Source organism: Sycon ciliatum, chromosome 7 (genome assembly GCF_964019385.1).
Source record: "Sycon ciliatum chromosome 7, ocSycCili1.1, whole genome shotgun sequence".
NCBI classification, from domain to species: domain Eukaryota; kingdom Metazoa; phylum Porifera; class Calcarea; order Leucosolenida; family Sycettidae; genus Sycon; species Sycon ciliatum.
The window spans coordinates 13,670,731-13,684,062 of record NC_088649.1 but is presented as its reverse complement, the minus strand read 5'-3'; the positions used below and the strand labels follow the sequence as shown (position 1 = coordinate 13,684,062).

Genomic DNA, 13,332 nt, shown 5'->3' with positions numbered 1-13,332 from the left:
CCGCTATCGGGTCTACCTCTTCAGGCTTGCTCCTCTTCCGGGAGTTTTCTGGCACGTTAGCGCCGATCCGCCGATCCCCATGACCAGATGACACTGACAGCCCAGGTATTGATCGAGGACAGTTACTATTACTGTTAGTGCGTTACCATCGTTAGTGTGTCGGTCGTTGCCTTTTCCTGCGCCCTGCACCCTGCGCGTGCTGCTGAGTATTGTGCATGTCTCGGTCGAATCTTATGATCGGACACCGACATGAAGAGGCCGAAAAGCAAACGCAGTCGCAAGGAGCGCCTGTTGGCGAAATGGAGAGAGCGCCTACTTCGCCCGCCCCTGGAAATGGCCATAGCCAGAGATCAGCTGAGAAGAGAGTCGGCGGTGGCTGCCACTTGGGGCGTGCGGCCCGGTGCGGGCCTAGTACCCGGCGAGCGCGGCGTGTCGCTGAGCGAGATACCGGTCAACTTGTGTCTTCTCAGCTACGAAGAGCTGGAAGCCACTTTCGAGACCGACCATGACTTGTGCTCTTCCAGCAGTGCACGCGAACGACAGATAGCGGCCGACAAAGCTTGGGTGGGGATGTCGGAGGACGGCACCGGCACTCCGAAATGGCCGGCAAGCTTTGCCAATGCTAGCGGTGACGACGGAAGCCCCACGGCTGCGATGCTGGAGGACGAGTTTGAATGCCGTGAGCACGTGCGACTGGAGAATCTGTTCGACGAGTTCCCAGACATACCCGATAGCGATGACGACACTCCCCCGCCGTCGAGAGCAGACAGCGCCAAGTCGCGAACCGGCGAGAAGGAGGACCTTGAGTTCGTCTTGGTCATGGGTGAGGCTGGTTGTGGCAAGACGACCGTGTTTATTCAACTCGTGCAGCACCTCTGGACCAGGCGAGAGCTGTGGGCGGACAAGTTCGACATGGTGCTCTGCCTGCCGCTACGCGAGCCCGAGGTGAGCATGGCGAACAGCTTCCACGAGCTGTTCTGCGCCAGGATCGATGGGAACAGCACGCACGGGTTCCGGTGGGTGTCGACATACAAGTACTACGATCAGTGGCGGCAACGCGTCTGTCTCGTTCTCGACGGACTGGACCAGATCGATGGCGGCCTGGGCATGTGCAGCTCGTTCATGCGCAGCCTGATCGAGCGCGGCAATCTCGGCGGCGACATGTGGCGCGGCGTTCGCGTCATCGTGACGACGCGTCCGTGCGCGGCGGTCCGGGACCTGGCGAAGTGGCAGCTGCGCAACGAGCGCTGCCTCTGGATGACGGGTTTCTCGCCGGTGAACGTGCGACGCTACGTGAACACAGCGCTGGACGATGAGTGGCTGGAGGGGGACTTCTATCGCGCTCTGGAGCAGCCCGACAACGTGCTCCGCTCGGTGATGTGCACGCCGCTGTACTGTGCACTGGGAGTGGACCTGTTCAAGCGCGGATACAACACACACTTCACCACCTACCCGGCGCTGCAGGAAGCCGTCCTGCTGCACATCCTGGAGACCGCCACGGACGCGGCCGAGCAGAGAAAGGACCCGGGCTACGTAGCGCCTCACCTGCGGCAGCGTCGGCGACGAGACGACGTCAACAGCGCGGAGAGCGGCACCAGAGGACGGCCAGTCAAGTCGCCGGCCAAACCCACCGCCGGCGCAGCAGCAGCCACTGGCAACACTAGCAACACGCAGGTGGTGACCCGGGGCCAGTTAAAAACACCGTTCACGAGTGGTGGCAGGCCCGCGACAGCCGACGACGATAACGACGACGATGATGGGGGTGCCCTACCAAGGTTCAGGTCGTTTGCCGATGCCAAGCCGGAGCTGCTGCAGACGCTGTGCGAGGTGGCCAGGTTTGCGTTCAACATGCTTTCGATCGGCGAGACCATGTTCGACGAGCGTGAGCTGGAGGAGGCGCGCCTGAGCCCGGCCGCTCGCCGCCTCGGCCTGCTGGTTAAGTGCAAGGGCGGCAGCCGGGGCCTGAGCGTGTACTTCATACTCAAGGCTCACCAGTACACGTTTGTCCATGCGACGCTGCAGGAGACCCTGGCGGCGTGGTACGCGCGGCACTGTCTGATTGAGGTCGGGCCCGCGGACCGACACGTCCACACGGCACAGCAGCTGATGATGCAGATGTACGGGCGCGTGGCACCAATGTTTATGTTCTGGCACCTGCTGCTGGTCTGGACGGGGGCAGGCGTGACAGAGGCGCTGGTGCAGATCCTGTACCGGCAGCACTACCACCCGCACTGGAGCAGGACGCAGTACGGCAGCACCAAGCGAGAGCCGGTCGCGCCGCCGCGCCGTCGCTTCTACGGAGTCACGACGACGCGCAGCCATGCCCCGCAGGATTTCCCGGACGACGTGGCCTGCGTGCGCGCCCCGCGAGAGCTGGACAGGCTGGCGTCGTTCTTCGACAGGGAGCTGTCGGCGGCCATGCGACTGCAGCTGACGTTCGCCCTGCTCCAGAAGCATGCCGCCGCCGACCCCGACGCCAAGCCCAAGCCGCGCCCTTGGGAGCCCCACCCGCAGCCCGTCCAGGACCACGGCCATGAAGACGTTCGGCTGTTCCTTGTAGAGCTGGAGAGGCAACACGACGAGCACCTACGGGAGCACGAGAAAGAGCAGCAAGGGGACCACCGGCACCCGCCGCCCGAAAAAGAGCACAATGAGAGTGGACGGCCGGGAAAGAGGGTACAGGAAACACCAACGACAGCAGTGGCAATGGCGGCTGCGGTGCACAGGCAGCAACCACATACGCTGCTGCGGAAGCAACAAAACCAGCAACCACCGCAGCCGCCTCATAAGCAGCAACTACCGCCACATAAGCAGCAACCACCGCCACATAAGCGGCAATCGCCGCCATATAAGCAGCAACCACCACATAAGCAGCAACCGTTGCAGAAGCAGCTCAAGTTACAACCAGGGAAGAACCTTACACAGCTCACGCAGAAGCAGCCACAACAGCAGAAGCAGCCACAACAGCAGCAGCAACAACAAATGCAGCAGCAACAACAAAAGCGGCCGCAGCAACAAAAGCAGCCGCAGCAACAAAAGCAGCCGCAACAACAAAAGCAGCAGCAACAACCGCAGCGGACACAGCAACCACAGAAGCCACAACAGCAGCCAATGCCGGCACCGCAGCAGTCGAAACAGCAGAAACAACACCACCAGCAGCACCAGCAACCTCAGCAGAAACAACACCAGCAGCGGCAGCAGCAACAGCAGCAGCAGAAGCAGAAACAGGACCAACATCACCAACAACAACAGCTGGTTCGGCGGACACAGCAGCAGCAGCAGCAGCAACAGCTAATTTGGCGGACGCCGCCAGAGCAGCAGCGCGCATCACTGTGGCAACAGCGGATGCAACAGGAGCAGGAGCAGCAGCGGCAGCAACTCAAAATGCCATGGCAACCATGCCCGTGCCTAGCACATCAACTCATGCCGCCGGACTATTCACAAACATTTGCAGAACAGCGGCAAAGGTTAGTATACCGCCACCACCAGCAGCAACAACAACAGCAGACAGAAGAGGATGACGACGAGGACGAAGATGAAGATGAGGACGAGGACGAGAAGGAAGAGAAACGGCGTCAGAAAGAGCAGAAGAAACAGCTCAAGCTGCAGCAGCAGCATAAGCGGCCAGGCCAGAAACTCCCAACAACGGTGTGCGGATGCATACTGAAGCGGCAGCGACACAAGCAGGAGCTACTGCTGCAGCGGCAACGGGAAGAGGAAGAGCGGCGACTACTGGAGCCAATACTGGAGCTGCAGCGGCAGCGAGAACAGGCGGAGGAGGAAGTGCGACGACGCCAGGGACAGCGGCAGAAGGCAAAGAACGGCTTCGAGCTGGAAAGAAAAGAGGCGCGGAGGATCCTAGAGCCCCAGCCTGGACAACAGCAGCGAGAAGCAGAGAGGAAAGCCAACGGCGGGAGCAACAATAGTAGGAGACGCACGTTCTTGCTTCCACGCTCTATGCGCAAGAGTATGCACAAGTACAAGAATATGCCGAAACGGCCCAAGTTCAAGGCCGACACGGAGCTGAAGGAGCTGGAGGTGCCGAACGTGTGGCCAGACATGAAACCCGCGCTGGAGTTGTGGACGCGCTACGAACCGTTCGCGTGCGCTCCCGCTCTCTGGTTTGTCCTGCTGGACGTGGACCGGAGAGTGACACTGGACAGGGAGCTGTGCCAGCGTCTCATGCCGATCTGCTTCAAGGACCACCGGCACTTGGCTGACCCTCACGCCCGGCGTACACAGTTCCACGCGGAGCTGCCACGGAGCGAAGGCGAGCAGTTCCTCTTCTTCCTGCTGCTGGACATCCTGCAGGAGCATCGCAAGTACCACACCGACCGCGGCGACCTCAAGCTGGTGGAGTGTGCCGGACTACGCTGTGAGAGTGCCGGCGGACTGCGTGGCGACGGTGTCGCCTTCTCGCCAGCACGCAAGCGGCTATTACAACGCCGACGCCTCACCACCACCACCAGCAGCAGCAGCGCAAGTAGCCGCCGTAGTAACGCCGGTGGCAGTCGACGTCCCCCCTGTGAGTTCTTCCCAAACATCTTATTGTCCGAGGAAAAGCGCAATTTCAAACTGGCCGCCGGCATTACGCTGACTATACCACAGTGCAACGCGCTGAACACCGTCATGATGCAGCACAACTGCCTGGCCAAGTTCCAGACCATCTGCCTGGCGCACTGTCGCCTGGGCAACGAGGGACTGCGCTGTCTGCGTGACGGCCTGCTGAGGCACTGCGACCGCGTGTTCAAGCTGGACCTGTCGTACACGGGCATACGCGACACGACCGACGTCTGCAATCTAATCTGCACGATGGCCGGCCACCTGAGCAAGCTGAACCTGAGCCACAACCGCGTGAGCACGCTGGACTTTGCCAGGCTGTGCCGAGTGGCATTGATCAGGTGCCCGGAGCTCAGCGAGGTGGATATCTCACACATGGTGTACGGCGCATCGCTGGATGATGTCTCCGAGGTGATAGCCGCCTGCCGAAAGCTCTGCCTGCTGCGTGCCTCCTACAACGTGTTTGAGTACCCGACGTTGTGCGAGAAGGATCGGTTCAGCTATCTGTACCGAGAGCGCAGGCGTCCCATGCTCAAGCTAGAGTTTACCAACAGTGGTGTGGAGCACCTGGTCAAAGTGCCAATCTGGCTGCCCAAGATCGAGCGCGATGCCAACGAGAAGCGGGACAGAGATCTGGAGGAGCAGCTACGCAAGCAACGGCTGGCAGAGCTGTGAGCTGTAGAGTGTGCTGAGTTGTAGAGTGTGTGTGTGTGTGTGTTTTTGTGTTTGTGTGTGTGTGTGTGTGTGTGTGTGTGTGTGTGTGTGTGCGTGCGCGCATGTGTGCATGCGTGTGTGTGTTTGTATGTGTGTGCTGTAGACAGTAGAGTGTGTTGGCAGGGCAGGCACATGCTGAGTCATGTATCCGTCCGCTGAGTGAGCACTTTTAGAAGCATTCAACACACACGTGCGCGCACGCGCGCGTGCACACACACAGAGGCACGGAGGATAATGTTCTCCCAGTCAGCCATTTCACTCACAGAACGGTTTCTTCTTTCAACTAAACTTACATGCTCATGCTCGGTGTTGGAAACATTATACACTGTACTTATTAACATGGAAAGGATTGGGAGAACTTCAAATTCAGGCACTTTCAGGTTCACTTCCCTGAGTGATCAGTGGTCACTTTTAAATTATTTAAAAAATATTTATTTAATTTTAATTTGAAGAGCTATGCCAGAGTGCAAGTGCAGCTCCTGTATGCAAAGTTATATGAAACTCTAGACAGTAAGTCTGGGTCAGGTTTTTGGTAACTTCATGCTCGCATGCAGAAACAAAGCATCATAGCATGTTGTCATTGCCATCACGCTGCTGCTGCTACTGCTGCATTGATGTACTGTCACCATTGCAAAACAAGAGGCAACTCTCCTCTCGTCTGTCTCTCTAGCTCTCTGTTTTGCATTCCCTCTCTTATAACAACCATCCTCTCCATCTTCTCTCATTATCATTCTGAAGAACACGGTCATAGAAACGTTAATACCGATTCAGTATCAATCAGGCAAGTCTGCAGTGGCTCCTGTTGTGTGGTCTGCCTATCCACCAGTGTCTGTCTGTCTGCGCATCCGTCCTCTGTCTGTCTATCTCCCTCTCTGTCCCGGTCTCTGTCTGTCTGTCATCTATGTGAGTGTGTGTTGTATCACATTGTTGCTATGAGAGAGATCTCATGCAATGCTGTGTGTCTTGCATGCAGCCCATCACTCCACCCCCAGTGCCCCGTCAATGGACCACATCACCTCCATGACGCTGGGGAAGGTTGCTGATTGGCTGTAGACGAGGCAACGATCACGTGGCATGTAATACAATACCATTGATTACGGCATTGTACTACTAGTGCTCCCTGGTTTGGACGCAGGTGAACGCAGTGCCCAGCACTGGTACGGAACAGTGAGTCGTAAAATACCGGTATTTTACGACCGGTATTTTACGACTCCCTGATACGGAACTACGGCCCTCAACACATCTAAAGTTATCAATACCACCACACTCCATTATTCATCCCAGTGTCTGGAGATATGTGGATTTTGTAGAAAAAATTGTCACATAGCAATGCCACAAAGAAGTCCTTTTCTGCCGTTACTCAAGAGTTCCGTGTAAAAAAAACACTCATCAGACAGCATGCTATCCTAACCATCTAAGACTTATCGAGTTAAGTGGCAGAGAGACATGACCATACAGGCCAGCTGGTCGCACAGAGCAGCTCAGCTCAAAACAGCTTGAACTTAGACAAGCGTACATACAGTCATGTCAGGGAGTCGGTATTTTACGACTCCCTGACATGTATCAGGGAGTCGGTATTTTACGACTCCCGGATACATGTACTTCAAGTACGTCACGTACTCATGCTATGAGCATTGAAGCAGGTTCGAACGTTCCCGCACCAAGTCGCACAAACAACCCACGCAGGCGCGCTCCAAAGAAGCAGGTTTCCCCAAGCACATCAAGAGATGCAAATGCAGTCACGTGCGCGCACAAGTAAAATTTGTTCAAATAAGTTCAAAGGTTAAGAAAACGGAAATGAGAGGGCCAGAGCGCCAAAACGGCAGTCACTGGCAGCATAGGAAAATATAATCACACGATGGCATGGGGTTGAAAGGGGTGGGGGTAAGGGGGTGAAAGGGGATGGGGAGGATATCAGCAAGCTTTGTACAATCAGCTAAGATGTAGAACGGATAAATCACAAACAGGCGGTGGGGGGGGGGGGGGGGGGGGGGGGTAAATAATAAAACACACCGTGTTTCATACGGTATGGAATTGAGTAGTAAAGTAAAGAACTGGCACATCCTCATCACCATTATAGATTGCTACTGGTTCAGAATGGAGAGAGAGAGGCAAGCGCAGCAATGCTATTCATATCCACGCGTTCATCAGTGCCATCACCCCAAGTATCACAAACATCGTTGCATTGGCCAAGGATAAAAGTAGAGAGGCACAAGACGACGATGACGACGCCAACAACAACAACCACTGCAGAGAGTGTAACCCGGGAGAGGTAATCCACATTGGCAGCAAACACCATTGGACAAGAATCAACCGTGTCCGGCAGCCAGACAGTCGGACCGCAAGGGCATGCCCGGCAAGTGCCGGGGAATCAAGAGAAGGCCGAGAGTAGCGCGCAAGACGTATCCGGCTAGGTCCCCGAAGAGTATGCAGTATATGCATGCCCCCGCACTGCAATGCACTCACCATCACGGTCACGGGCATTGGTGAGACTGAGAGCGGTGTAATGGTGGTGGTGTTGTTGTGCAATGACTAGTACAAGCGGTGACCACCAGCAGTACCACCACTGGAACTAATTACTTGAATGTTCAGCAATAAAGGATCTTATGCTAGTCGCTCACACACTCAGTATCATGGAACTTGAATAGGTACAGTGTGTATGTACGACCACGCACATGCTGTACCAGGTGACCAGCAGTGGAAAGAGAATATGTACAGCGTGTATGTACGACCACGCAACTACCAGCTGACCACCAGTTGAACTTGATCACGTACAAACTCTGAAAGTACAAGTATCTATGACAACACAAGTACTAGTAGCAGCAGCAGCAGCAGCAGTATTCTACATCATAAACACACCAACCAACGAGTCAAACCCAACTGACTTACTACAACACTAGTTGGGAAATGCTACACTGCCTTGGACGACAACAACGGCGACGACAACGATGATAGTGACTAGATAATCAACACCCATTGCTGATGTTCGCCACACACCACGGGTGACAGGGACGAAAGGCCAGTGCAAGGGTCAGTGGTGTGCGTGTGTGAGCGATGGTCATGTGCCGGGTAAGCGGATTGTGGTGAGAGCGTTGGAGCGCCGCTCCGTGTTCTGGAAGAGAGCGCGTATGAGCTGGCGCACCTCCGCAGCCGTGTAGATACTGGAGATGGGACCCTGGAAAACATACGTGTGGGTGGTGGGTGTGCACAGGCGCATGCACACACACACCAACACACACACGCACACACACACACACACACACATGCACACACACACACACACACACACACACACACACATACACACACACACACAAACACACAAACACACAAACACACGTTTAAAAGGGCTCGGCTGCAAGCACCTGCATCCGCGGGGAAGACCAGACGATGCATACATGGATGACTGACAGCACGAGATAGAGAGTCCTGCCAGAAGTAATCCATTTCTTTTACCAGGGTAAAGTCCCCAGTTAAAAGCAGCAACACCCGTGACCAAAACCAGGCATCAATCCAGCCATCATCTACCTCTTTACATGGGCTGACACACTGAATAGCCTTGCCATCATCTACCTCTTTACATGGGCTGACACACTGAATAGCCTTGCCATCATCTACCTCTTTACATGGGCTGACACACTGAATAGCCTTGCCATCATCTACCTCTTTACATGGGCTGACACACTGAATAGCCTTGCCATCATCTACCTCTTTACATGGGCTGACACACTGAATAGCCATCATCTACCTCTTTACATGGGCTGACACACTGAATAGCCTTGCCATCATCTACCTCTTTACATGGGCTGACACACTGAATAGCCATCATCTACCTCTTTACATGGGCTGACACACTGACCATCATCTACCTCTTTACATGGGCTGACAGACTGAATCATCATCTACCTCTTTACATGGGCTGACACACTGACCATCATCTACCTCTTTACATGGGCTGACAGACTGAATCATCATCTACCTCTTTACATGGGCTGACACACTGACCATCATCTACCTCTTTACATGGGCTGACACACTGACCATCATCTACCTCTTTACATGGGCTGACAGACTGAATCATCATCTACCTCTTTACATGGGCTGACAGACTGAATCATCATCTACCTCTTTACATGGGCTGACACACTGACCATCATCTACCTCTTTACATGGGCTGACACACTGAATCATCATCTACCTCTTTACATGGGCTGACAGACTGAATCATCATCTACCTCTTTACATGGGCTGACACACTGACCATCATCTACCTCTTTACATGGGCTGACAGACTGAATCATCATCTACCTCTTTACATGGGCTGACACACTGACCATCATCTACCTCTTTACATGGGCTGACAGACTGAATCATCATCTACCTCTTTACATGGGCTGACACACTGACCATCATCTACCTCTTTACATGGGCTGACGATCTGAATAGCCTTGACTGCACGCATTCAAATTGGACAGCAAAAAACAAATGACTAGGTCTGTCACTAGGCCTGACAAGATTAACAGGTATAAGTACCGCGGCGACAATCTATACCACAAATTTGGTGGCGTACACACACATGCATGAATGCACACGAATACACAAGAATGCACACGAATGAGTGAGCGCGTGTGCGTACACACACATACATGTACATACACACTACTACTACTACTACTACTACTACTACTACTACTACTACTACTACTACTACTACTACTACTACTATGTCAGCTACCCTATCGAGCCACGCTGCTCCCAGAAGCGGGAGACAACGCCAAGATACACACACACACACACACACACACACACACACACACACACACACACACACACACACACACACACACACACACACACACACACACACACGTGCACACACATACATACCGTGCCCTGGCTCCACAGGTCTACAAACAGCTGTAGGTTCCCATCCAGCAGAATAAGAAGATACCTGAACTTTTCCCAGTGGGGAACAAGTTCTCGAAGTTCACCATCCTGCATCACCACAACAGCAATCAACAGGGTAACATGACAAACAATACCGGTAGAAGAAGAAGAAGCTTCCAACAGAGAAACAGTGTGTGTGTGTGTGTGTGTGTGTGTGTGTGTGTGTGTGTGTGTGTGTGTGTGTGTGTGTGTGTGTATTGTGGTTGCTGTGCACAAGTGCACGACACCCGCCCCGGCATCACCCCCACACCCCAGCGCATACCAATCACCAGCCATCCGTGTTGCAACCAGCACTGCGCTACCTGTGATCGCTGTTTTAAATCTGCTCCTGGCTTTCGGCGACACAATTGCAATCGTGGACGGCGTCGTGGCGGAGCGGCTTCCTAGTGGCAGTGCTGACTTCTCTCAAACTCTCTCTCTTCTACTCTCCCCTGTCTCGGGGGCGGCGTGGCCAAGCATTTGGCAGCTGTACACCAGGCCAGGTGTGTGTGTACGTGTGCGTGTGTATTCGTGTGTACTAGTTTGTGAGCGTGAGCTTGTGCACACGTGTGCATATAGAAGTTCATCCACAAACGGAGTAGAGTACCGCCCAAACCGTTAATTTGATCATCGTAGTATAAGCCGCACCGACCTTTTTCGGGTGAGTTACTGGTGTTAAAGTGCAGCTTATACTTGTAAAATACAGCAGTTGGTTACAGTCTCCCCTGCCCCCCCCCCCCCCCACACACCACACCCCTGCCCCCCCCCCCCCCTCCCTCTCCACCGCTACCCTCACTGGCCATCACCTTACCGTGAGAGGTACAAGATCTTGGCTGGCTGCAGCCATCGCACCACCTCCACCTGCAGAACTCGCCGCCGTGGACGACGATGCAGAGGAGCCTTTACGCGCAGTAGGTGTTGCCTTGTCCGCGGCGGCCGTGGTGCTGCTGCTGCTGTCAGATTGGCGCTGTGGCTGTGGCGGCGGCATGGCTAGGTGTGCTGGTAGGCCGGTGAGCAGCGACGACAGTTCCGTGTGCACGGCGATCGCCTCCGTGGCTGAGATGTCCTGTACACGAATACGCACGCGGGAGAGGACATACAACAACAAAGAAATGGACAACTTGACTAATGCAGCTTTTGCAGGCAGGTGCAGAGTATCCTTTTGCAAGCAGGCAGGTATCATTAATGCTGACTTTAGCAGGCAGGTAACACTTGACCAATGCTGACTTTGTAGATACAGTGCAAGCGCCCTGGTGCTGTGTACACATACCGTAAAGTCGCGGATAAAAGCCGGGTTCGCATACAAGCACATCGCGGATAGAAGCCTGAAAATCAAACGGGTCAATGCATATAAGCCTGTCGCGCGTAGAAGCCTGGCTTCTATGCAAGCGCGGATCGGGTAGGTCAAGAGTGCATGCGCTATGTACATGTACAGTGCATAGTAAAACTGCCGCCATACCGGTAGTCAGTGGTAAATCTACGCGTGTCGCGCGTAGAAGCCTGGCTTCTATGCAAGCCCGGATCGGCCGATGTGCATACAAGCCTGGCAAAAATATCAGTGGTGCATATAAGCCTGGTTTGCATTGAAGCCTGATGCAGAAAGCGGCTTATGTGCTTATAAGCCCGGCTTTTATCCGCGACTTTACAGTATGCCACTAGTAGCAGGCCCGCCCAGACCCTAACAGACAGACCCGCCGGAACCGGTCCAGTTGGTCAGGTCATCACCCGACCAACTAATTGTTGGCCACCACCAACGCATGTTGTTACTCCCGAGGAGATAGATGTATATGATTATGTGTGCCCACTACACGTTGACTGTACGCAGTGCCAGAGTATGAAATGGCTATGGTATGGCCGGACCAATGAAGAAACTGCTTCCACCGGTCCTGGTCTCTCCACAAACCGATACTGTCAAACATGTAATTTTCGGTGTAACTTTATATTTCGGTGATTTCGGTAGAAATACCAGGCACCTAAATTTAGATTACACCTAAATGGCACAATAGTATTGTGATGTATGTGAAGGGAGTGTTGGCCACCTAACTCTAAGTTACACCTGAAACCCATAAGGTTCCCGACACCGAAATTTGAATACACCTAAAATTACAAAATTACATGTTTTACAGTATATGCATACACAAACCCCAATATCACCACACAGGACACTATATGCGTGAAAAGGAAGTGAATCAGTGAGTCACTTGGGCTTAAACTGGGCCATCTACTACAGTCAACATACAAACAGCAGAATCAGTGTGTGATGGTCGTTGTACATACCTGCAATGCCACAACGCTAGACACAACACTGTTGATCACGGCGTCAATGAGCAGAGCGATGCTACGCAGGAACACTGTCTTGGGCAGTACGTCCTACAAACAACAACAGACAACACACACATACGCACACACCCACACACACATACAGGGAAGACAAAACAACTCGCAAAACGTTACGACGGCACAGGGACTTTCTTTGAAAGGCTGCGAACAGAGATCTTCAGTCAGTTCAAGAGATTAAAAAAAAAGGAAAAAAAGAGCCGTGCGTCGCCCGGGAATCGAACCCGGATCAACTGCTTGGAAGGCAACTATGCTAACCATTACACCAGCAACGCCTGCACAAAGCAAAACGGGTGATAAGACAATACTAGAGAGGTTAAGTTTCACGTAAAAGTCTTACGTTTTTAAATTACGTCCGTGAACTTTTACGTCAAAAAGTGAAAAAACTCACGTAAAATTTGACGTGTTTTACGTGAGTTGACTGTCCCGCACGTTAGTTCATGACGTGAGTTTTTGGAAGTTTCGCTCCGTTATTCCGACCGAATTTGTGTGAGTTTCCGGAATTTTATCGAGTTTTATCTAGTTTGTTGGAAGATTTGATATTTGTGCGAACTAAACCCGAATCCTGCCAGGCAAAATTTCACGTCACGTCGCACGTGTAACTTAACCTCTAAAAATTACACGTAATGTGAGATTTGCACCGCGTTTTGAAAAAGGGCAAAAAACGTGTAACTTAACCTCTCTACTAAGTCTTATTGATTGAAATGGCACGCTGAAGGACGATCACTTTGGCGCTGTAATGAGTGTGGCCAAGAGTACATGAAAACCAGAGTGTGCAGCTCGGATGGGTTGCTG

The 13,332-nt window shown here is 53.4% G+C and overlaps 2 protein-coding genes, 1 long non-coding RNA gene and 1 other non-coding gene across 4 annotated transcripts in view; 1 reads left to right on the top strand and 3 right to left on the bottom strand.

Moving 5' to 3' along the window:
• The first annotated feature begins 1,135 nt into the window (after positions 1–1,135).
• On the top strand, positions 1,136–6,035 carry LOC135821046 (uncharacterized). The gene has a single exon (XM_065334106.1). It carries the CDS (start codon positions 1,162–1,164, stop codon positions 5,233–5,235), a length of 4,074 nt encoding a protein of 1,357 aa, XP_065190178.1. The 5' UTR covers positions 1,136–1,161; the 3' UTR covers positions 5,236–6,035.
• A 931-nt stretch (positions 6,036–6,966) lies between these two features.
• The window catches only part of LOC135821043 (centromere/kinetochore protein zw10 homolog), a 33,840-nt gene continuing 27,474 nt past the window's right edge, over positions 6,967–13,332 (bottom strand). The window contains exons 20-23 of the mRNA XM_065334105.1: positions 12,478–12,570; positions 11,012–11,266; positions 10,162–10,269; positions 6,967–8,449 (exon numbers count right to left, since the gene is read on the bottom strand). Coding sequence (XP_065190177.1) covers positions 8,333–8,449; positions 10,162–10,269; positions 11,012–11,266; positions 12,478–12,570 — 573 coding nt within the window. The 3' untranslated portion in view covers positions 6,967–8,332. The remainder of the gene's footprint in view (positions 8,450–10,161; positions 10,270–11,011; positions 11,267–12,477; positions 12,571–13,332) is intronic.
• LOC135821045 (uncharacterized) lies at positions 8,631–10,146 on the bottom strand. The gene is made up of 3 exons (XR_010554279.1): positions 9,546–10,146; positions 9,326–9,509; positions 8,631–9,253 (listed from the first exon to the last, which is right to left on the bottom strand). It is a non-coding gene; the product is annotated as an uncharacterized LOC135821045 (long non-coding RNA).
• On the bottom strand, positions 12,741–12,812 carry Trnag-ucc (transfer RNA glycine (anticodon UCC)). Its single transcript has one exon. It is a non-coding gene; the product is annotated as a tRNA-Gly (tRNA).

Coding starts and splice junctions, on each gene's coding strand:
- LOC135821046 (XM_065334106.1), top strand. CDS start 1,162: ATGTGGCGCGGCGTTCGCGTCATCGTGACGACGCGTCCGTGCGCGGCG.